Raw genomic sequence first — 24,264 nt, 5'->3', positions numbered from 1 at the left:
CATCTAAACTAGCGCTCAAAACAGGCCCCATCTAATCTTGAACTTCGAGCTTCCAGAAAATGTCTATCTTTTTAAGACTACACTCAAGTACCTTGTTTTGAGGTGCAGACATAGTTTGCGTAAAGAAGCTAGGTTCTGGCTTTCCTGAGAAGAGAATAACAAAAAGGCATAATTCCCACTAAGAAAAATTCTTCACATTTTATAGGAGATGCAGATCAAGACCCTGTAAACCACAACCCAGCAATACCGAACTTCCAAATTCTGGAGTTGTAAAGGGTTCCGGGGTTCAATAGTTTTTATACATTTTACATGTATTTCCCCTTCAAAAACTATGCAGCTGCGTGAGCATGGGTACAAGCTCATCAGTAGAAGGCCGATCAGCAGGCAAATCTGACAGGCATGCAACAGCGATTCTCACTGCCATCAGCATTTCATCCTCCTCTCCTTCTTCCCCTAGAATGCTCTTGTCTAGTGCTTCTCGTGTCTCCCCTGCTTGTTGCAAATGCCGAAGCCAGCGCACCAAACTTCCCCCACTTGCTGCTTCCCCAAAGAATGGATCCATAGGGTCTCTCCCAGTCAGCAGAATAGTTAAAATCATCCCAAAACTGAAGACATCACTCTTATCAGTGTACCTGCAAATTGGATCGGTATCCTCTTAAATAATAACACTACTAAAGTCTACAATAATGTATTGCAAGTGAACTGAGAAAGTAAACAGAACAAGCTTTAATAACTAATAGAAGTGCTGAGCCCTGCCTAGAAAACACCACCATATAACAGTTGGGCATCTTTAGTTAATACCGATTCCATATTCTACATAATAAACAGAGAAACTAAAGCCCATGTTTTCTTTTGTAGAATACCAACTTCTCATATTGCATTAATCAACCGGAGATGAATTTCCAGTATTATAGGATAACATGGACAACAAAGAGTCCAGCCCTTACAGCAAATCCTGTGTAAAATGCTTAGTATGCGCTTCTAGGAATCAGGGATAATACCTGAAATAAAGATGTAAATAAACAGAAAAGTCCAATATTGGTTCTAGAAAACAAAAATCGGCTGAGCAATCAGATGCAACTCAGAACCTGACAAAAGATAACCAATTAAAATTTCTTCAACTGTGCACCAGGCAGATCTCTAATCAATAACACCAAGTTCCAGTATTGAATAACAATTCATGCTACCCAAAGACTTCAATAACCTAATTTTAAACAAGGCAATAAAAACAGAGAAACCATGAACAAGCAATTCATCTACTTCCAAGATCCACATAAGCACAATATCAGTTATCAAGTTCCCACTAATGCTTCTGAAAATAAGGATATTGGGAGGCCGAAAATACAAGAAAATAATATCTAGAGTCAAACTACTACATAAAATTGCAACCGCAAATTGCCATAACTGATAAAAAATTACCTGCAGCTCTGGAAACATTCTGGAGCAGTATAGCTAGATGCTGCTCGGTCCAAATCAGGTAAAAGCTTAGCCAACCCACAATCTGCCAGTCTTGGCTCAAAGTCTGCATCTAACATTATATTTGTAGGCTTGAGATTGTAGTGCAGAATTCTCGGGTTGCAACTGAAGTGGAGATAACTTAGACCCTTAATCACCCCGACTGCAATGTGATGTCGGATTTCCCAACCAAGCTGGAGCTGGTTCTCCCGGACTCTGTTCATTGCATCTTCAAGGCTGCCATTAGTCATGTAATCATAAACCAGAGAAAACCGACTGTGTTCCCGAACATAAGCCCGTAAGGTCATCAGATTCCGATGCCTTATGGTAGCTAACGTTTCCAACTCCTGCTGTATCCCTCTCTTGACCGACTTGTTCTGAGTCTCCGGAGAACCGGTTTCAAGGGGCTCAAGCCTTTTAAGAGCAACCGCTAACCCATTATAAAGAACAGTTCTGTAATACTTCCCATTTGGGCTCGACCCGAGTAACTGATTTTCCTTCGAGAGGGCCGATTGAAGTGTTTTAGGATCGATTTTGGAGGAGAAGACAACGGGGCCTTTAAGGATTGGAGTTCTGTTTAAGTACTTGATAACGAGTCGGACTATGCAAGCAGAAATGATGGCACAGATTAATCCAGTGAGAGTTCCTAACACAATGCCCAATATAATCCTCCGAACGCCATTCTTGTATGTGGGAAACTGTGGAGGAGTTGGAGACTCTGTCAAGATGTGCTCTGTCATGACTTCTCGGCTTTGGATGACACAGAAAAAGCAGGGGAGAAACAGAGCCAGTTTTGCCAAGCTTCTGCTGTTAAAGCATGCCTTAGAGTTTCTCTTGTCCATGGAGGGAAAAGCAACACATAACAACGAGAACCCAAGTTTAGTACCACAAGAAGTTCTTCAACAGTTCACAGAACATCAAAAAATTCATATGGATTTCTAAAAATTACAAGCTTCAAATCAACGAACTTGCCCTTAAAAGGATTGCAACAGTTCAGAAAACATGAAAAGATCAAATTCTAGAAATATCTCACAGTTTCGAGATGCAAATTAACGAACCCAACCTGAAGAAAGTTCTGAACTTCATGGTTTCTTAACCTACAAAGTAATGAACCTAACTTAAAGAAGGCCTTCGGCACCAAAAAAAAAAACAAAGGAAAAAAGATTCCCGTTAGTAGCGAGCAGAAAATCAATCATTTCAGCTCTACCCAGAAATGTATAAATCGAAATCTGCATTTTTCCCGTTTCATTCAACAGATTCTGACGAGAAGGAAGAAGGAAGAAAAACCAGTATTTCTAGAAAATGCTCAAAAAGAAGAGAGAGATAAAGCCGTTGCTGAAGCTTCAACAATTCAGAAACCCGGAGTTGAAGGCCGAGAAACCGTCTTTCCGAAAGTGTGTATACAATTCAAGCCAGAAAACTGATCCAAAATAAATGCTTTTTCGTTCTCATAGGAAGGGCTCGCCGCTCGCTATCCTCCAACTCTCCAAGAGCCCAAAATAAAGGAAGCGACAAACCCATGTTTTTAAAACCCAAACTACCATGAGCCCGGATTTGCAACACTTTTTTTTTTCTTACTTCCAGTTCCTACACCAATAGCAACAACAGTGTAATGGAAGTATGGAACACCTAGAAATGAATCAACTCTGGTAGACCGTGTTAGCCCATCCGATCCGAAGTAACAGGGCTCTCCGATTCAACTGGTTTGATTCTGAGAGTTGAGATAAGTTCAGACGAGAAACTCGTACGAGTGTGGGGTTGACTCGTCGGGTAGGCTGGAGTGGAGAGAGAAATGGCGTTTTTGTCAGTTGTGTTCTCTCTCCCTAATCCCGGGCACGGCGGGGCCCATTTGAAGCATACACGGCTCTGTCGCCATCACGGGCCGAAAGCGAAATATTGAACTTTGTGCGAGAAACCAGAGGGGACGAGATCTTGGCCATCTGTCCATTTGATCAAATCAAGACTGTTAGTAAAGAATAAAGGGAATTTATACGGCCCTTTTCGATTATGATTTGTCTCATCTCTCAACGTTTCAAAAAAAGTAAAGTTATTCGAAGAATAAAATAATAGCTTTTTGCTGGTTTAATTCAGTCTTTGATACAACTATCACAGCCCACTCAGGATCCAGTCCGTTTGGACTCGAAGGGATTTTCTCTTCGATTCCACTAAAATTTTGACACGTCGATCGATGTTCAACTGGTCATGCAACCACCGGTTGAAGTTTTATGATTAATAAAATATCTTTAAATAAAAAATTAAAGAAAAAAATATTACTTGTTCAATATAAGCTCTAGTCCGATACATGAGTAACACCATGACAACCACTACACCAACCGGTGAATCAATTTTGGCATGTGCTCGTTGAACAATATACCTGAAACCTTTGGCACCATATCACGAACGTTCACCCCCAACCTCTCTACCATCACTAGAATCGCCTGATCATCCTCATCACGTTTACGCCCGTCTCTGATATGTCATAAGCACTTAGCATCGCTAGCATGCTACGCAGGTTGTGGCCAATCATGTTTATGCTCAGTTCCTTATCTGGGTATTGATGCATTAGCCACTTGACTTCGCTTAGGATCGGCTCCCGAGCCGAGCACTTGCAGAACTGACACAAAAATGTTATTGTACCATATACCGAGATACCGCTTAGTACTTGGTAGAATTGCCCAGACTGAAGAAGCCAAAGGTGAAGGCACCTCCTACGGACGCTAAAATCTGGTTCTCGCTTATCATTTCCCTTGATTTAATTCCATCATTGCCGGTGATTCAAGTTAGCGAAATCGATGAGGAAAATGAACAATAATAGAACAAAGCACTCCTGAACGGTTCTTTTGATATTGGGATCTCATCTGTTTTTTAGTTCTCTTTATTTCATTTTGCCATTTGGCTTGCCAAAAACAGGGGTAAACTGCAATTGTTATTGATTGAGGGAGCAAGGTCTAAGTCTGAGAACAGAGAATAGAACGTGAGGGCTTTGGATTTTTTTGTCCGTATAAAGAAGAACATTTGCATGGAAGAAGAAGAGAACAGCCTCGTGTCTTGGGTTTATCTTGCAGATCCAGAGTCACAACCGCAAGAAGACTTTATCTTCTCATTAATGCTTGGAGAGTTTTTTGAACAACGAATACAAATTAATTCAAACAACAAATGTAAAATAGCACAAAAAAACCAAAAAGAAATACTCAATAGATATAAAGGAAAAGAATTTCCAAACATTCATACAACATTACTATTTGCTGGAATTAAAAAGAAAATAAAAAAAATGATTCTATCATTGGCATTCAAGAAGGAAAGATGAAAAACCCTAGACATAGATATCAGCTTTCCTCTGAATATTAAACTTTTCGCTAACACCGTTGCTACTACCGTTAAAATCCACAATCGCCGTGTTGCCCGTTGCTGTTCTGTTGTAGGTTGAACACCGTTGACAAACGCTTGTTGCTGTTAATGGTGCGGTTGGGTGAAAAAGGTTAGAGTCTTAGAACGTGAGGGCTTTGGAAATTTCTGTCTTATTAGTTTTAAAAAGTTATCAATTTTTATTTAATATTATTTTTGTCACTTATAAAATTTCAGCCGATTATAAATAATAATTAGTAGAGCATTGAATGTCAAAATTTTAATGGGATCGAAGAGAAAATCCCTTCGAGTACAAATGCACTGAATCCGGAGTGGAACTCACTCACAGTGGGCCTTGGTTTGGTTGCCTTTGGGTTTCGCCGTCTCGGGTCGGGTTCCACCGTTGAGCCTGAAAGGGGCGTCGTCTGATAGTATTAGCGGCTCAACTGGCTGAATGACAATTTGGTGAATGATGATTAGTTGATTAATAATTTACTACAACAACACCCCTGAATATCTATCTCATTTTGGTTCTATTCGTTTTTTCTCTTTTTTTTTTCAGCTTCATGAGACTACACAACGGGGGTAGTCCATCCCCTCCCTTAAGCCCCCGATCCTGATGGCAGCTGGGTTTGATCGAAGGTTTCTATTCCGACCAATCAGAAATCTTATTAACTGAGTCATCGTTTTGTATTTTTGTTGAATACGGGAAGTTGAATGGACGAAAAAATTTTCATGTAGATGACTTTGAGATTTTTTTTTTTTACTTTTCAAATAAAAATTTTATTTTTCTAATTATTTATATCAATATAGATTGTTTTTTTTTTTTTTTTGTTATTTGGTGCCATACACCATTAATAACTTCCCTTTGACCCCTTTTTTCCCAAAGTGCTGATTATGTGATTCGGTTTTGTGTCAACGTTGGAACAAACCGGCTAACACTAAGAACCAGCCCTTGGTCTAAAACAAACAATCCTCCCATAATATTATCAAATATAATATAAACTACGAAAAAATAAATACAGCTTATATAACTATTAAGAAATGCAATCACATAAATCATAATCAATAAGGTGGTATCATTACCATTTCTTAGGCTGGGTCTCTTAAAACAGAAATCAATACAAATAAAAAATTGCTTTTAGGATTTTGTGTAGGAGTTACTTCCCTGAAATATAAACAAAAAAGTGTTGCCTAGGCAACGGTAGCAAACACCACCCAAGAATAGTATATTATATAAAGTAGATATTTGCTTTGACTTTGGTAGGTCATAAAAGTTTTCTTGCACATGTACGTAGTGTGGACTGTGGAGAGTGCAGCTTTTGATCTGATACTGCACATCTCATAAACAACATTTACAGCGCAGATGTGGGCTCATGCAAAAACCCTTTTTACACATACTAGCAATAGGGGTGAGCAAGAAAAACTGAGAAATAAAAAAATTGAACCAAACTGATGAAACCAAGCAGAAAATTTCAATTAACCGAATCGTTTGATTCAGCATTTTGGATAAACTGAAGGTATCGGTTTGGATTTGGTGACCAATGTAAAAAACTGATGGTTAACTGAACCGACTGGTGTACATATATATATATACTTTTCATATATATTTTATATTATCTATATATATTATAAATAAATATATATATTATATATTATATAAATTTGTAATATATAATATATCATTTATTATTTACAATATACTATTTTATATTTGTTATATATAATACTCTGAAAATAAAAAACCAATGAACTGAACCAATTGATCGGTTCAGTTTGATTTCAGTTACCAGTTTTCAAAAAATCAGTATCACTGGTTTGGTTTGAAAAAAAGGTCCATAATTCGGTTAACCAAACCGTGATCACCCCTAATCTGCAAGTGATATCTCCATTCCAGCCATAAGTTGTGGGCCGTTTGCACTTTATGGTTGGAGCGGGCATTATGATTGGCCCTACATCCCAAAACAAAGTTATCAAGTTCATATAATCCTTTATTGTCAATTTGTCACATGGCACCCCTTCACGGAGGCGTCTATGGAATTGCAGTGCAGATTATTTTTCTGCGGTATAACCAGTGGGCCTCATGTGCATAGCTAGTTGTAGTGGAGACCTAAGATCTGCTTTCACCAGGTTGGGGAGCCAGAGAGGCTTCCTCCATCTGTCGGGATTTGCCTAACAAAAGAGAGAGAGAGAGAAAAAAAGAGATCTTGTCAATAGCTGTTTGGTTTTAGTATGTGCTTAACTTGGGGGATTTAATCAACCCGACTCAATCTGAAAAAATAAGATTGCGTTGAAAACATGGGTTAGGTGATGCTTCAGAGTTCAGACAACCCGACCGGACCCAACGCAACCCATGGGTATTCATTTGTCTACTGTAGCCATGTTGATTTATGTATAGAACGATAGAGAATAAAGAGGGGAGGAGAGAAAAGATGGTGGTGTTCATTTGTGAAATGTTACCACAATAGGTGTTTGCAGAAAAATTAGTTCAGCCCCGACCCAAAACCCAACTAGCAACATGAAATCCAAGTCCGATTACGATACTGAGAAGGCATGATATCTAAAAAAACTGATAACCTGGTATTCATTAAAATTCAACTAGAAATTGGGTATTTTTATCCTTCAATTTTTTGCAAAAGCAGACACCAAATTATTAAGGCCCCACTTGATTCGCAGGAATAAGAGTATGGAATCAGAATTGAAATGGGTTATTTCAATTCCAACTGTTTAATTAGGTGAGATTGAAATCCCATTCCTACTGGAATGGCATGGCCATTCCATGACCCTCCATTGGGAATGAAATCTCATTCCTACTGATTTTAATTCCCATTCCTGTCAAAACCAAACAGATAGACCATTCCAATTCCGATTCTAGAGGATTTCAATTCCAATTCTGACTACAAACCAAATGGACCCTAAATGTAATGCACAATCCTTCACATAGGCTCACATTTTAGAGAATGCGCTTCCATATCACATATTCTGATTATCCACTAGGTCATCAACACCAGATTATAGTTGACCCAACCGTATAAAGGCTACAAACGAATCAGATTCAATTCGCATATACCTAAATGCAAACATGATATGTTAATATTCAGATTTGAGTTTGATCCATTAGATTCGAAATTAAACTAAATATTGTCAAATCAAAATATTTATAGAATGTACTAAAAATGACTTTGATTTTGTATATAATGAATAAAATGGCCTAAAAATAATCAAAATATTATATTTTAATAATCGGATTGGATTGGGGGTGAAGCAGTGTATTCTTAGCCAAAAACCAATTTTACCAAAAACAAACCGAACCAATAATTACACCATGAAATTCAAGGCGTCCTTGAGTGTTTTCTGCTTGGATTCCAAGATCCAACCGCCATTTCAAAATGGCAAAAATAGATTTCAGAGACTAGTCTTATCCAAACAAGGATAAAGCACTTTCAGGTCCAACTAATTACCCTTGCGTCTGGGCGGGCATGGACCATCATCTATGACCTATCAGCACATCCCTAGCGTCACTTTTGAACAAGGCCCGCTGAATCAAGCAGCCAGTCTATGATAGCGTACACGAGCATGGCATTAAATCAGTGAGCAGGCTTCCATTAATTCTGCAACTGATAGATGTCCAAAGAATGAAACTGGGAATGCGTTCTCTCTCTCTCTCTCTACACTTCTTAAATGTTAATAGTTCCTTGAAATGAAGTAAAAATGAAGAAAGAAAAGATTAATCAGTTCAAACTCATCTCCCTGCACCGTAGCCATGTCTTCCATATGAATCCTGTAGTGTCACAATACTGATGATTTCCTCTCCTTACACGACATTCAAAAATGGCTATTTCATTGCGTTTTTTCAATGGCAGCACCAAAAAGAACATAAGAAGTAACATTTTATTCACTCTACCAAAGTACTGATGTTTGCACTTCATATTGGATGTAGCAACGGAAACCAGAACCCCAGAGCCTTTCATTAGCACATCATACCTGATACAGCCCGAGAAATAGTCAAAAGGAAATGGTCCCACTTGCATGTACCAAAGGAAAGAAAATGCAAAACAAAAAAGAAGAAACTAATAAAGTAATAATCAGCAAGGACGCTTTGTGCCATCTAGTGGAAGGAATTGTGGGCATTTTAATTTTATTTCTGTGGCAGGTGAGGTTAATTTTGAGGTGGTAAATAAAAGATTCTGGATCTGCAAAAACAAGGCGTGTACAACAAGCTACATAACCCAATCAAGAGTGAACAAATCAACAGTAATATACCTGTATGGATCACTAATGTGTTCACTCTTGATTGGGTCATGTAATCTATTGTATATTTGTTTGTAGCACATTCAGCCCCAAAACAAAATCTACTCTATGTCTAGATAGAAGACTAATCTCTGATGTTTATGTCTGTCAGAACTAGACTAGGGATGCCAATGGGTTGGGTTCGGAACGGGTTTGCCTAAACCCAAACCTGACCCAATCCGACAAAATGAAGAGGGGCTACCGAATCCGCCCCTCCCCGCCTCATGTATAGTATACCTATATTCAAATTGATATTATCTATACTAATAGCTTCAAGGCTGCAGCATCAACAGGTTGGGGCACTGCAGATTCTCCCCAACTTGACCTGACCTGAAACCCAATTGAGACCAACCCGACCCTAACCCGATAGGGTCGGGCCAATGTGGATTTACCACCTAACCCAACCCACTGACATCCCTAAACTAGACCATTAAAAAAGAAATATTTATCCCATTAAAGATGGCGTTCTAAGTTTAGAAATAGAGAAAATAACAACATAATAAAAATGAGAAGATTTTGAGGCAGAAGTAGTGACCTTCAACTACGACAAGGGTCCTGGAGACAAGAACCTGTCATTTCTTGTGTGAGCAGCCTGAGCCCTAAGTGTAGGGACATGAACAGTGATTGGAAGAACCCACTCCCCTTTATCTCTTCCCTCTATAAGAAGGGGATGCTCGTAACTGAAATGAAAGAAAGAATCAGAAACAATTCTCTAGCTAAACACCCACTTCTCACTTTTTTTTTTTTGATCAATCCCCACTTCTCACTTTTCCCCTCTTCACAAAAGAAAATCCAAGTGTTTAAATATATAAATAACTTTAGAATGATGAGGCTATAGGTTATGAGTTATGACACAACATCCAGAAACAATTGAAGCACCACTAGAGGTTCTAGAGTTTAAAATACTCAGCTTCTGTGCAACAAGTACAAACATGTGAAAAATATCAGTCATGCTGAGGATTAGGATCCAAAAGCTAACACCTCTCATCCAAGGTACAGTGCCAAACAGAAGGTGAAATCTCATGATCTTGCTAAAGCATACTTTTCTTAATGCAAATATGCAATGGGAGATTCTCCTATTCAAGCCTTTTAAATTAAAAAAAGAAAGTTGTTTATGTAAAGTCTCATGTCATAGAGAAGTATATGCTTTGGCAATGTTGCTCCCTATCATTCAGAAATGTAGTCCACCATGGATGTGAGACACTAAGAGGGTGTTTCCCAACATGATCCGATCCATTTGCACCCCTATCTACTACCGTCAAAATTTTGCTTTGAAAAACAAGAACATGTGTTCATCTCCATCAGGCTGATATGGTCTACTATGGTGGTATATAAGTGCTGGTTTAATTGCACTTAAATGGATATGGGTCCAAATTATAAACAAAAATAAAAAATAAAAAAACTAAAGACGAGAAAATTGTATACTTCATGAAAGATACTGTTAAATCTCCAGAGAAAAACATGTTTTTGAAACTAGATATTGAATAATGTCTTTTCTGGTTTCGGCTTTTGGAAACAGGAAATACACTGCTAACCAGGAACTGTTTCTTTGTTTTTTTACAAGAATCAATTTTTTTCCCAAAATCATGCATGAGACTAAACTCAGAAAATATTCATATTGCAACATCACCACCTAAATGAAGGGTGATTGAATTTGTAATATAACCGTGAGCACCTAACCCCCAAAGGTTGTTACATGACTTACCTCCAAATTCCAATCCCTATTGCATAAAGTTATAGGCCTTCTCCAACAGATTTTTGACAAAGTTCTGAAAAAAGGTTTGGGAATTGATATGATCTATTTTGGCAACTGGACAGTTGCCTGAATGTTAAATGTACACTCCACTCAAGTTTCCTGTGCAGTGGTAGTGACATATAATACCACTAAATGACATGGACAATTTATTATCATCAACATAAACCTAACAACAAACAAAATAAAGCATTAATGATTATACACGTTGCAGTTATACCTAGTCCAGTTAACATTCTTGGGAGTGGTAAAGAATTCAAAACGAAGAGCCCATTGCACTGAAACATGGGGCGAGGAAAATGACATGGGTCCATCTGCAGGAATGGAAAAAAGAAAGCTTGTCTGCACCAAGTCTGCAACAACTTCATGGTGATCACTCTGAACCTACAAGCGAACAAAACATTGTCAGGAAAAAAATTTAGATTAATACCAAGTGGCCAGTTGTGAAGTACAAAAAAACTGAAGATGGAAAAACCACGGAATATAAAATAAATGAATGACAATGAATGGGCATGGAAGTTCCCATGGGAGAAGAAGAACCTTTGGGCCTTTGTCATCTGCAACAAATATGGACATGCTAGTGGGCAGGATATTGACTCAACGAAAAACTCCACTTCTCATCTGACAATCTTTGTAACGGTATATCCAAGATCTATTATCTATTTATCCCTCTTATTAGTTCTGGCTTGGGAATGGTAATTCTCTCAAATTCTGGTTTGATAATATGGTGGGGTGGCAGTCACTTATGCAACTTCTATCCTAGAATCTATCACCACTCCTGTAATAAGGAAGTGGTTGTTTCAGCAATCCTTTCTAGAAATCAATCAGCCATCACTTGGAACCTTCACCTTCTTAGAATTCTCTGAGGTCCTGAAGTCAAGGAAACACTATGTTCAAGTTCCTTAAAGATGCCTTACACTCAACTCTGAGGATTGCTGTATGTGGCACCCAAATCCATCCGGTATCTTCACTTGGAACCCAACTCTAAGGCTTGCTTCACTTAAAGGGAGATTGCTGAGCTGCAGATTGAAAGTGACCAACTCTTCCATTTTCTTTCTTTCTTTCTTTTTTTGGTATAGCTTTGTACATCTACTCATGTATACAGTATACCTTTTGTTTTCTAAACAAAAATTGTATGCAGAGACTCATCAAAGCAGATCACTAGTCATGATACATCTACACACTTCTACAAGTAAATAACATAACAGAGAAACGATATCATTTTAAAACATATTAGAAACATTATTGTCAAGGTGGTAAGCTGAGGTTAGGTGATGGGAAGTTACCTAGGCAATAATATGTTACAAGTAAAAGATTCAATTTGCAGGAACCTGCAAGTGCCAGAGATCCTTCATCTTCTTTGTTTATGGTTATCAATCATGAAGCAATTCCACAGGATTTTCTCAGATGATCTTAGAAGGAACCTTTCAGAGATCCTCCAATCATCCCCTGGCTATCTGTTGCAAAGGCCCCTATCATTTCCCATTATTGGGAAGTTGAGACTTCAGTTTGATGGTATCTCTCGAGGAAGCTCCCTCAATACTCTTGGAGATATTGGTATTGAAGAGTTTTTTCTTGGAACAAACAACAGTATTTTGTTTTACCTGGAAAAAAAATTTGTGGGTCTTCAATGGTCCAATTGGCTTGAATATAAAAAAAATTGAGGTTGTTTCTCTCCTCAATGGGATGAGGATCATCAAGCAGAGGCACCTCAAATCATTGATTGTTGAGGGTGATTTAGTGATGCAATCAGATGGAGCCAAATTTTGGGAACAGGGCCATGGTTAATGAAATTAGAGAAGTGAGTTCTTTAATATCCGCTCGGATCAGGTGGATTGCAAGGGAAGTAGGGAACTCATTTTGGTTGCTGACAAGTTTAGAAAATCAAGTTAGGGAATTTTGACTACAGTAACAGCTCTTTGCCTCGGTATTATTTTTTCTTTTTATATGGAGTCTATCTGATGCATTTCCTACTTAAATTTTTTTTACCAATAACAGAATAATTTCATTCATAGAAAAAGAACTCAATGGAGCATCGCAGAGAGAGATAAACTCTCTTAACTCTCTCCGAGATGACATCTGATTTAACAATTACAACACAGCCCAGAAAAGTTGGTCCTTCCCACCCCTTGCTTTGCCAAGGTATCAGCGAAAAAATTAGTACCTTTTTACTCACTGAAGCTTAACTTCAATGCTTTGTGTCACCCACTTTAATTTCCTTTTCTAATTCATTTAGTTCCACCAACCAACCTGCTCCTTTTGCAGCCAGCTCATTACTAACTTTGAATCTCCTTCAATGATCAACCTTCTGATGTTCAACTCTTTTGACTTTTGAACTTTTTCCATCACTGCCATGATTTCAGCTCTCAATAAATCGCCTGTACCTATTGGGCCCGAGTAGAAAGCTATAACTCTTCCCTCCTCAATCCAAAAAGCACCACGCCTGAAGGACCTGGATTCCCTTCTCTACTTCTAGGGATGCAAACGGATTGGATTCGAATCCGATCAGATCCGATCCGAAGATCCAATCGGATCTGATAGGATTCAATCTGAATTCAAATCCTATTGGATCTTCGGATCTGATTTGATCCGACTTGTTTTCTTTAAAAAATAAAAAACTATTGAAAGAAAAATAAAATATACCAATTTAAATAAAAAACAAAAAATACAAGTATCTTTTTTAATTGTTTTCATCATATATGTTTTTTTATAAAATAAATAATATAACAAATTTATAAAAATACAATATAAATAATATATTTTAAATAAATAAATAACATATATATATATGCATTATATATATATTTATAAATATATAACACATCGGATTGGATACGGGGGGATCCGAATCCGACCTGATTTCTGGTCAGATCATAGGATCCAATCCGAAGATCCGACCAAGGGTGATCCGAATCCCACCAAATAGGCTCAGATCTCATGATCCGATCCATTTGCACCCCTATCTACTACCGTCAAAATTCAGCTTGATAAACCCAAAAGTGGGAGGGGACCAAGTCGGCTAGACAATAACTTTAGATAGAGAGGAATCAACCACCTTCCATTTTCTAAATAGGTCATTAGTAGAAATGCCTTAAAAACGCTCAAAGATTTTACCCGTAGTACCACTTTGATAGTAATGGTTTCAATGATTCCTTCTCCCGTCTTCTCCTTATTTGAAAATTTCTTTGTTTCTTTCCTCCCAAACTGTCCAACAAATAGCTATTCTTGTATACCTCCACAAGATTCTCCCCTTCTCTTTCTCTAGTTGACAAATGTAAGATTGAACAAGCCTGGTTCCACCTTAAACCATGGTTCAAAGTATCGATACGATACGCCCCATATCGGACATACCGTATCGTATCTTTTGAAAAAATACGGTTCGAAATGCCTGTTTCCAGGTGTTTTGGACCCCAACTTTTTTTAATAGTAAAAAACACGTTTTAAACTTCCCAAAAAACCAAAATAAAAAAAAACAAAAAAAAAAGATGTTTCGGCCTTTTCTAAGTACCGATACGATACAGCCGAAATGCGTATCATAACGATACTTTGAACCTTGCCTCCACCCAAACAAAGAGAGAAACCATACCCAAATAGCATAAATGAAAGGACAAGAGATTAATAAGTGGTTCTCACCATTAGCCTTACAAAGGATACACCAATTAGGAGAAAGACACTGATTGTCTCTTTCTTTGAAGGAGATCAAAAGTATTGATTATTTCTAGGAAAACTTCCCAACAAAAAGTACTAACCCTAGGAAGAATAGGCTTTTTCCTAACCTCCTTAACAGGAAAAGGCATCATGGAGCTATTTGGGGGTTAGGTCAAGGCCAAGAAGGAGGCACAAGAAAAAGAAAAGAAAAGAGACTTAGGGCCCATTTGGTTCACGGGAATAGGAGTCTGGAATTGGAATCAGAAAGGGCCATTTCGATTCCAACTGTTTGATTGGATGGAATCAGAATCCCATTCCCATTCCTGATGGAATGGCATTCCCCCATTTGAGGGAATGGCCATTCCCTCCCCCTCCCTTGGGAATAAAATCCCATTTCAGCTGATTCCAATTCCCATTCCAGTTCCTGTTTGAACCACAGACTATGGGAATAGACCATTCCGATTCTGATTCTGATTCTGATTCCAACTGTGAAGCAAATGGACCCTTAACGTTACCATCATGATACCACCTTCATCTTTTGATGTTTTTTTAGCTGATAAGCAACAAGGAATTTTATTAAATGAGACAAATAGCAATATACAAGAGTGGCAATCCCTTTACATTTACAAGTACAAAAGAGCCCATGAGAGCATAGCCCTTGCTAGCTCTCCCCAATTACGTTATAAAATTATTGCATCACAATCGTGTCCCAAAAACATGATTCCTATTAATCCCTAGCTCTGCAACCAAATTGACAAAGGAGTTTGCAGACCTCTGTATTCATCTAATTTTCAATTGTATGTTTCTTTACAACCACTTGAACTGTTTAATTTCATTCTTAAAGATCCATTAAATTTTCTCCTTATTCAGCAACTAACTTATCACCATCTTTGAGTCCCATTCAATGATTAGTTTCTCCACTTTCATGTTGACAACATTTTGCACTCCATATTTGTTTTTTTATCAGCAACCACAAGAAATATTTTCATTAAAGATTAAAGGAATTAGGTACAACAAGGAGTTCTGAACAACAAGCATGCCCAATACGAGGCAAGCCTCCCGACCCTTATTACAATTATGCCCAATATCTTTGAACCCTTTACTTAGATAAATTGTCAGCCAAACTGTTAGCAGATCGTCTAACCCAACGCACTTGAAAGTTCATGTCTTTTGAAAGCCACTGAAATTGCCTGAATTCATTCTTTAGCTGCCAAGTGACCCCCTCTCCTTTTTCCAACCATCCCACACTACCTTCAAATCCCCTTCAATAATAAGCTGTCAATTCCCAATTCTTTGGCTTTCTCAACCTTGTAGACCGTTGCCATAAACTCTTCTTTCACCGAGTCACCTTGCTCAATTAGGCCTGAAAATATTGCACAAATAATGTCTCCCTCATCCCTAATAACCCCTCCAATACCTGAGGGACCCAGGTTACCCGTAATACTACCATTCAACTTCTTCCACCAAGCCATCGGGGGTGACCATACCTCTAGATGTTTATGCTTCCTAGAGGAAGAGCGAACAATTGTCCCCCCAATTCCGGAAAAAAAATTCCTCCACTCAAAAGTCTAAAAAAAGTTTCAAGGTTTTTACCTAACGAGCAACCTTAAGGGTAATGCAATTAATTACCTTCACCAAGCTCCTCTCCTCCTCAAAGATTCTTGTGTTTCTTTCTTCACACGCTGTCCAGCATACTGCTGCCCTTGTACATCTCCACAAAATCCTACCTCTTTATTTGTGCTTCTCAAAACAGAAGGGCTGAAGAGTCCATCCAAACTGGCAGGAGGGTTTCACCTACAGTCAAAAAGAGAAGAAAACCATTCCCAAATACAACAAACAAAGGGACAAGCTTAAGAGGTGTAGGGTAATCTCACCATTCAATTTACACAAGAAACACTAGTTGGGGGACAAGGCCCAATTTGGTCTTTTCCTTTGAAACAAATCACAAGTATTAATGCACCCATGGAACACTTCCCCACAAAATGCACCGACCTTCGGAGGAATAGGGAAACACTGGATTTCTTTCAAAGGGAAGGTGCGGGGAGAGGAAGTGGAAACAAGGGAGTTAAAAAAGGATTTACAAGAAAACTGCACAGCAGGGTTAAGGGACCACCACCAAGCATTTCCCCCATCATCAACAAGGAAAACGGACTCCAAAACACTTAACAAGTTAGACACCAAAAGTATTTCTGACTCTCCAAGATTTCTAGTGAACCCCAAATTCCAATTCAAACCAGAAGAAGAAGGGTGAGGTTGTAAAAAATCAGGGGAAGGTTATACATCTTTCAAAGGGGATTCACCCATGTTGATCTTTTGATGTTAACATTATAATCATATATTTTCGAGAGATGTGTAATATGAATTTGATAATAAACATCAGGTGTCGACATCCAAAATAACCTTAACCATAACAAGATTATATTATTTTGTGATTTTAAACAATGATTATATAGAACAAAACAGGGGTACCTTTGTAATTGTTGGGGAATTTCTTCGTGAAGGATGGACAAATTGTTGACTTATAGTTTCTGATGTCTCCAATGTTATTGAGAGCTGGAAAGTTTTAACAATTTAGTCATTATTCTCTGTGACTAGTGTAGTTCAACTTAAGTAATAGAAGTATCATATTTACTTAATGGAGTGCTCAGATGAACAATTACCTCAAGGCATCTCCTAGCTCCTTCATGAAAGAAGGTGAGAGTGCCACCAATCTGTGGCCAAAATGATATAAGAAAACCATATTGGACATTGGAAAAATTAAGAATATGGAGTAAATATATAAGCATACTAACCATGTCACTGAAGTAATAAGTTGAGTCAGAGTTCTTTGGGCAAAATTGAAGCAAAACTTGGTCATCCAACCTGATATTGTAAGACTTTCCTCGAATAAAGCCTTCTGCTGTAGAAAATATTTGTGGAAAATAAGGTTACCAAGATTTACATAGACAATCATGATATCCTAGGATAATCAAGATAATGGAAGTGCGGCAAATTACATGCTACAGATTCATCAGTTCCACATGTGGAAGGAACTTCTGTATCATTGGCAGGAATAAGATATGCATGCTTTGCCTGCTGTCTTGGAGAGAAAACTGGAGGCATCTTATTGGGTGACACTACATCTGTTGGCAACAATTTCATGATTCCATAAGTTGAATTTCAGAGCAAACCCATATACCATAACTAGCAATACCATGTTAAAGGCAAACATTGACCATTTCCATAGATAATAGACAAAGAATGGGACAAAGGCCAATGGTTTGTAAAAGGTAAGGTAAAATTGAAGGGCTGAAATATATGACAAATTTAATGAAACTAATTCATGTTCCCAGAAATAGCAAACACGCACCATGATCATACGAGTCCTCGGCTGTAGAGAGACGTGGAGGTCCCATAGAAGAGAAACTTACACGGTCTCCTTGCATGCAGGGAGTTTCCTTGTCTGAATGCCTTGACAGAGATGATTTAATGGACAGAGATTTTCCAAATTGTAGGTCCAAATTTCCCTTTGTGGGATTGTAAGAAGAAACAGACGATATCTCATCCCTTGAACTTTCATATCCTTCCTCAACTCCATCAGATGTATCATTGGCTCTAGCCTGGAATGAATACAACTCTCCCAAACTCAGATAGATGTAATCATTATCTTAATAGTTTGCCTAAATTACTAGATGAAAGAATATATTCTGTGACTGGTTGAACATAACTCTAGAAGCATGAAACAAGATAGTCAAAAAACTTATACTATTTGCAAAATAACACAGGGAACAGAAAGGTTGAATATTGTCATTACTGCTTACCCATTCAGAATCTCCATTGTTCTCTTTCCAATATATATCCATTTGGAAGGCCATGGCAGGAGAGGTCCCTGCCAATGTTGACGGGAATAGTTAAGTTTCTCATGCTTCTTTTACAGTCTATATGCCAAGAGAAAAACTCACCATCACTTTGATCATCTTCATTTAGAAAGCTACTAGCCTTTTGTGTGACCCATATTTGCAGCGGAATACGACCTTCCTGCAAGGATCAGAGTTTACAAATATAACAAACTGACCTAAGAAGAAGAGGCAATAAAATATAAAGACTCTGCTTTTCTCCTTTTTCACATTCTCATTGTTACACCATGATGATGAGTATGGCAGAAATGCAAAGGTTGAGGTGGATAAGTGGGAAAATAGAAAGGATAGGATCAGAAATGAACTTATTTGAAGGAACCTAGGAATAGCTCCAATAGGTGGTAAGATGAGGGAAATCAAACTAAGATGGTTTGGGCACATGCACAGAAGATGATCTAACAGCACCAGTAAGAAGGTAATCTATTACAAGTTGAAGGAGCTAGAAGACCTACGGACAGGTCAAAAAGGGCATGGGTTGATGTAGAAATGATTTGAGCGTCCATAATTTAACAATGGATACTGTAGAGGAGATGGGCCGAATGGCCCATAGGGTGTCATTCTATGTTGTGTTTATGTTTTCCTCTGCAATTGGCCTTATTCTGGGCCCATACTCTTATATACTCTGTTTTTGTAATTTCTTGCCCACCCAAGGGCCTCTCTATAATAATTCAAAGATTAACTTAATAAATGTTTTAGAGTGTTAGAGGGAGGTTTAGTTCGAACCTCTCACTCTCCAACTCTCATTGCCGCCAGCTCTCTCTCTCTCTCTCATCTTCTTAATCTTCTCTTGTTTGTTTCTAGTTTCGCATCTAATTTCAAGCAGTTCTATACTTCAATAGGGCTGTTTTCAACTTGGTATCAGAGTAGGCTAGAGCTTGGTGTGATCCTCATGTGGTTCTAGTCCAGCCGACTGCATGAGGATGTTCTAGGGCTGGAAGTTTAAAGTCATTCGCCTGGTTCTTGGAGGTCATTGGAGGGTGCCCAAGCCTCTACCCAGTTGGAGAATAGTTCGGTGACCGGGAAGAATCAGAGAGAAAGGTGTTCGGCCTGATTTGAAGCTCAAATCAGAGATTCACATACTATAAGTTACCGCAGTTATTGCTGGGTTATTTTCTTTGCTTGGGAGGGCTGTTAAAGTACTCGGAACCCCTCTCCATTCTTCCCTACTGTTCGGCTGTTGCTGGACTGATTCAACTCGGAGATTTCTGGGTTATTTTGGGGAGCAGTTCGGCTGTTGTTGGACTGTCAAGTTGCTAAAACTGGTTTGGACTCAGTGGTATTAGTCTCTAATTCAGCCCAGCCTTTTCTTGGACCTATACGAAATACTATTGAAGTGGTTTCTACTAGTTATCAGTAGGGTGTTAACTATTGCACACAGAGCGTTTGTTAAAAGGCCTCTTAAGGACTGTGGACTGTTATTTATTCTCTTTGGGACAACGGTTATTGGGGACTTGGAATACTTTGTGTTTGGAGGTTTGTTGGTTGCCCCTTGAAGGCTGAAATAGTATTTCTTCTTCTAGAAAGAGCTGCCACCGAGCTTGGCTGTCACGGTTGTCAAGACTGAACTGATTTTGTGAGCTGTGTGGTGTTGCTAATTCATCTCAAACCAAGTTCATCAAGAATCCCTGCACTTAGAGAAACTTATTAAAACCCTAATTGGAACCTTTTCATGATGGACTTCTCAGACCTTGAAAGCAAGAGTGCTGTTGAATATGGACAAACTTTGGGAACCCCAACCGATTCTATGTTAGCTGTAACTACAGTTAAACTTGATGGGACCAACTACTTGGCATGGTCACAATCAGCGAAAATCCATATTTGTAGCAGAGGAAAATGGGGGTTTGTTTCTGGGAGCAAGAAAGTTCCCCCAGAGGACGATTCATCTTATGAGAGATGGATGCAAGAGAACTACACAGTGATTGGGTGGCTTGTGAATTCAATGTAGCCACAGATTAGTCAACACTATCTTTGGATGAACTCGACTAAGGAAATCTGGGATAATGTTGCAGAAACCTACTCCCAGAAATTGAATGTTGCCAGAGCGTATAAACTAAGGAGTGATGTGAAGAATCTAAGACAGGGGGAGAAATCCCTTGCGGCATACTTCTCAACCCTGAAATCTTAATGGCAAGAGATTGATCTGATAGAGGCTGTAACATGGGATACCCCCAATGATGCTGAAACATACATGAAATTAGTTGAAAGGAACAGGGTCTTTGAGTTCCTAACTGGGTGCTAGACCAGTTGCAACTCCCATTGATATGAGTCACAAACTTTCAGCTTCGGATGGAGCATTGTTGGAAGACAAAGGGGTCTTTCAGAGACTTCTTGGGAAGCTCCTGTACCTGTGCATGACTCGGCCAGATATTGCATATGCTGTCAGTTGTATTAGCCAATTCATGCATGCTCCTAGGGATACTCATATGACAGTAGCAAAATGAATTTTGTGCTATCTGAAAGGCTCTCTAGGAAAAGGAATTCTATTTACCAAGCATGGTCATCTGAAACTTGAAGCCTATACTGATGTTGATTGGGCTGGAAATATTGATGATAGAAGATCTACTTTAGGGTATTGCAGTCTGGTGGCTGGTAATGTTGTCTCTTGGAGGAGTAAGAAACAAGTAATTGTGGCCCGATCCTCCGCCGAAGCAGAGTATAGAGCCATGGCACATGGAGTCTCTGAATTGTTATGGCCAAGGTCCTTAATGGAAGAACTTGGGATTGATCATGACAAACCCATGATGTTGTACTGTGATAATCAGGCTGCCATCAACATTGCTCACAACTGATGAGAGTAGAATTTATCATATTTTTATCCCCGATTATTCTATCTTTTATACTAAATTAGGATCTAATTGGACTCATATTTCTTGTATTTTGGTCCAGGGTATGAAAGAAGTCATCAAGAGCAAAGAAAGACAAATCGGATGATTTTTCACAGTTTCGACATCATTTAGTGATCTGGGCCTAACTTGCGTCTCCGAACTCCGAATGGCTGATTCAAGATCCACTGGAAAGATAAGAGAAAAAGTCACAACTTTCATGTTTTGGGCTTTCATAGATTCGGTTTGCATCGAAGTCTAATCCGGGCCCGAAGTCGGGGCAATTTTGTAGGAAGGCCCAATCCATAGTTGAAACCCAACTCGCAGAAAAGCCTGGCTGAAGCCCAATTCGCAGAGGAGGTCTATTACGAATCCAAGAACAAGAAACTGAGAAGAATCCTTCTAGATTTAAATTCTTGATGTAATCTTAGAGTGATAAAAGGATTGAGTTCAAGAGATAAAGAGAGGATTAGAATTAGGATATGATTTTCTATTTCCTATAAAAATCAACTTCAAGAGAAAGTAGGAGACCACCCCCTCCCCTTTAATCTATATAAAGGAGGGGGCAGACCAGCTTTAGGTATCACTGGATCACTGAATCATTCAATCATTCAACTTCTGATTTGAATCAAGAAGCAAGGAGCAATCAGTCAAGAAGGGTTCAAGAAAGGTTCAAGAATTCAAGAAACTTCAAGAAGAGGAGATCTCAGCACCATGGGCGAATTCAAGAGTTTTTTCTTCCCCTTTGTTTGTTTTAATTCTTCCATCATGAACTGATTTGTTTCTTGCTAGGGCTATGGAAAGCCTAACCATGTTGATGAATATATTTTTATTTTCTTGATTTATCCAAGATTGTGATTTCTATATAGCCTATGAATTATTGTGTTTAATGCAATTAAGAGCTTGGCCACCTCTTAATTGATTTGGGTTATGTGAATGAATTGAGAAAGGAATTCACATAATTGACAGAATAATTCATAGTGTGAATTGAATGGTATATAGAGATATATATACATGATTCATCTGAATTTAATGGTTTTCTTGGACTTAATGCACTTCCATCTTGAGAGCTCTACTCGAGAGATCGAAGGGTTATCTGATGGGCGTAGGTTTAGTATATCTCGAGAGAGAATATTAAATAAATTTGTGAAAATCTCAGCTTATGGGAATAACAATTAGTCTTGGATAATTGGACCCATCAATCTTCATTGCATATTCGATTAGTGATCACCCTTGTTTTTACTTTTCTTTGTTCCAGTTTTTATTTTCAGTAATTCTTGTTTCCTTAAATCTAAATTTCGACTGTCCAAATAATTAGGGAAGACTGTGATTCTAATACTTATTTTGTTAAATCCCCATGGGAACGATATTATTATACTACTTGATAACTAGTGCACTTGCTAGAGTTATATATTTATAGCTATCAAACCCAGTACAACATGATAGAACCAAACATATTGAGGTTGATAGACATTTTATTCGAGAAAGAGTCTCTTTCGGTGAAGTGTGTCTTTTATTCATTACTTCTGAAGGACAATTGGCATATTTCCTCACCAAGGGTATTTCCAAGGCAAGGCTTCAACATGACACTGGAAAATGTGCTGATTAGATAAATTTTTTAGTTCTTCCTTGCTTATTGGTTCAGGTTTCTAAATCTTTGAAGGTTCAATGCAAAATTTAGTAATGTTTGTGTTGATTAAACTCAAATAAATAAGAAAATAATAAAAAGAAATTAGTATATAAACACACAAAATGATTATTATAGTTTAATAATGTCTATTTTATAATTATAATCTCAAAAAGGAATGAAAAAAAAAGTATTTTATAGTAGGAAGAAGAAAACTGTTAGGCGATTAGGCGAGGTGAGCCTCAAAGGGTGCCTTGTCGCCTAGGCGTCACCTTGACAACTATGGCCAATAGATGATCCCATTAGTGAAAGAAACTTTGATGTAAGGGTGTCAGTGAACCAGGGTCCAATCCAAAATCAATTTGGACAGATTGGATGGACCAACAAATTGGATTGGACCAATCTAGTCTAAAATATTTATTAGATTGGGTTGGACATGGTCTGTCCGTAATAAATTTATATTGGATTAAGCTAATATCAGGTCAATTGATATAAGACAAAAGTATAGGTGTCAATGGACTAGGTTTGGGTTGAAACCAATCTAAATTAAAATGAATTTGAACAGATTGGACGGTCCTATTGAACCAGTCCAAAATATTCATTGGATTGGATTGGACTTGGTCCATTTGTAATGGACTCACATTGGAATGGATCGGACTAGACCAAATCCAATCCAATTGACACCCCTAATTTGATGGTAGGGAATTTTTGATAATCTAAAACATTATGATTGGTCATTTGAACAGTTTGAGAATTTTTGATCTTGACACTTGAAATATAAAAGGTTTATGTTTTTTAGTTGATTAATTATTTTGTTGAATACTAAAAGCCTAAAATTCATTGCTATCTAGGTTCATAAGTGAACCGAACTGAGAACAAGAGAGACAACGGATTTAGGGTTGTCAAGAATTAGTCAACCCCCATCCCAAAGAGTCCCTTTTATATTAAAAGATATATAAGATATGTACAGTTACAAGAATGCCCTTATAGGGCTGAAAGATAAAAGAAACAAATAAAATAATGAGTACTGTTATTGTACAACAAGGGCTATACTACTAATGTACATCAAAATATATCTTTACACTCCACCTCAAACTGATGTGTAGACATCAAACATCAGTTTGCCCATAAGAACGAGGTGTTGACTCTTAGTCATGGCCTTGGTGAAGATGTCAGTAATCTACATGTGAATGGCTACATGAGGAAGAGATAAAAAACCAACAATGAAAAGGTCTCTAATAAAGTGAAAGTCCACCTGGATATGTTTAATCCTCTCATGAAAGATATGATTAGATGCAATCTAGATAGCACTTGTGTTGTCGGAATATAGAGGGATAGGAGTAGGAAGGTGAGTACCAAGATCCATGAAGAGAGACTTCAACCAAACAATCTCACTACAGGCAGAAGACATGGCTCTATACTCAGCTT

At 38.1% G+C, this 24,264-nt stretch overlaps 2 protein-coding genes across 9 annotated transcripts in view; both read right to left on the bottom strand.

The window, feature by feature from the left end:
- Positions 1-172: 172 nt before the first annotated feature.
- LOC148862333 (inactive leucine-rich repeat receptor-like protein kinase CORYNE) lies at positions 173-3,061 on the bottom strand. Of its 4 annotated transcripts, none has more exons than XM_088979664.1 (4): positions 2,663-3,061; positions 2,519-2,552; positions 1,420-2,288; positions 173-632 (listed from the first exon to the last, which is right to left on the bottom strand). In XM_088979664.1, the coding sequence occupies exons 3-4, from the start codon at positions 2,193-2,195 to the stop codon at positions 323-325; spliced, it is 1,086 nt and encodes a 361-aa protein (XP_088835790.1). In that variant the 5' UTR covers positions 2,196-2,288; positions 2,519-2,552; positions 2,663-3,061; the 3' UTR covers positions 173-322. The 4 variants fall into 4 exon arrangements, with proteins under 4 accessions (XP_088835790.1, XP_088835791.1, XP_088835789.1 ...); XM_088979665.1 differs by having other exon boundaries at positions 2,489-2,552; positions 2,663-2,951; XM_088979663.1 differs by having other exon boundaries at positions 2,519-3,061.
- Positions 3,062-8,377: 5,316 nt separating this feature from the next.
- Positions 8,378-24,264, bottom strand: part of LOC148862332 (uncharacterized) — an 86,444-nt gene continuing 70,557 nt past the window's right edge. Inside the window, exons 5-14 of one of the 5 annotated variants that reach the window (XM_088976054.1) lie at positions 18,433-18,508; positions 18,292-18,359; positions 17,841-18,090; positions 17,488-17,613; positions 17,284-17,390; positions 17,152-17,202; positions 16,961-17,044; positions 11,064-11,227; positions 9,626-9,770; positions 8,378-8,784 (exon numbers count right to left, since the gene is read on the bottom strand). In XM_088976054.1, coding sequence (XP_088832180.1) covers positions 9,632-9,770; positions 11,064-11,227; positions 16,961-17,044; positions 17,152-17,202; positions 17,284-17,390; positions 17,488-17,613; positions 17,841-18,090; positions 18,292-18,359; positions 18,433-18,508 — 1,065 coding nt within the window. In that variant the 3' untranslated portion in view covers positions 8,378-8,784; positions 9,626-9,631. Of the gene's footprint in view, positions 8,785-9,625; positions 9,771-11,063; positions 11,228-16,120; positions 16,268-16,960; positions 17,045-17,151; positions 17,203-17,283; positions 17,391-17,487; positions 17,614-17,840; positions 18,091-18,291; positions 18,360-18,432; positions 18,509-24,264 lie in introns of those variants that run through there. The other 4 variants (XM_088976055.1, XM_088976056.1, XR_016109504.1 and 1 more) reach the window with 4 other exon arrangements.

Source organism: Nelumbo lutea, chromosome 3 (assembly GCF_056320005.1).
Source record: "Nelumbo lutea isolate HS-2025 chromosome 3, American lotus-T2T, whole genome shotgun sequence".
Lineage (NCBI taxonomy): Eukaryota > Viridiplantae > Streptophyta > Magnoliopsida > Proteales > Nelumbonaceae > Nelumbo > Nelumbo lutea.
The sequence above is the reverse complement of the archived record's forward strand: the minus strand, read 5'-3'. Positions and strand labels throughout refer to the sequence as shown.

Excerpts from the sequence above, each read along its gene's own strand:
- LOC148862333 (XM_088979662.1), bottom strand. The coding sequence starts at position 2,297 with ATGGACAAGAGAAACTCTAAGGCATGCTTTAACAGCAGAAGCTTGGCA. Across the intron at positions 633-1,419 it reads GAATGTTTCCAGAGCTGCAG|GTACACTGATAAGAGTGATG; the intron begins GTAATTTTTTAT and ends TCCAATTTGCAG.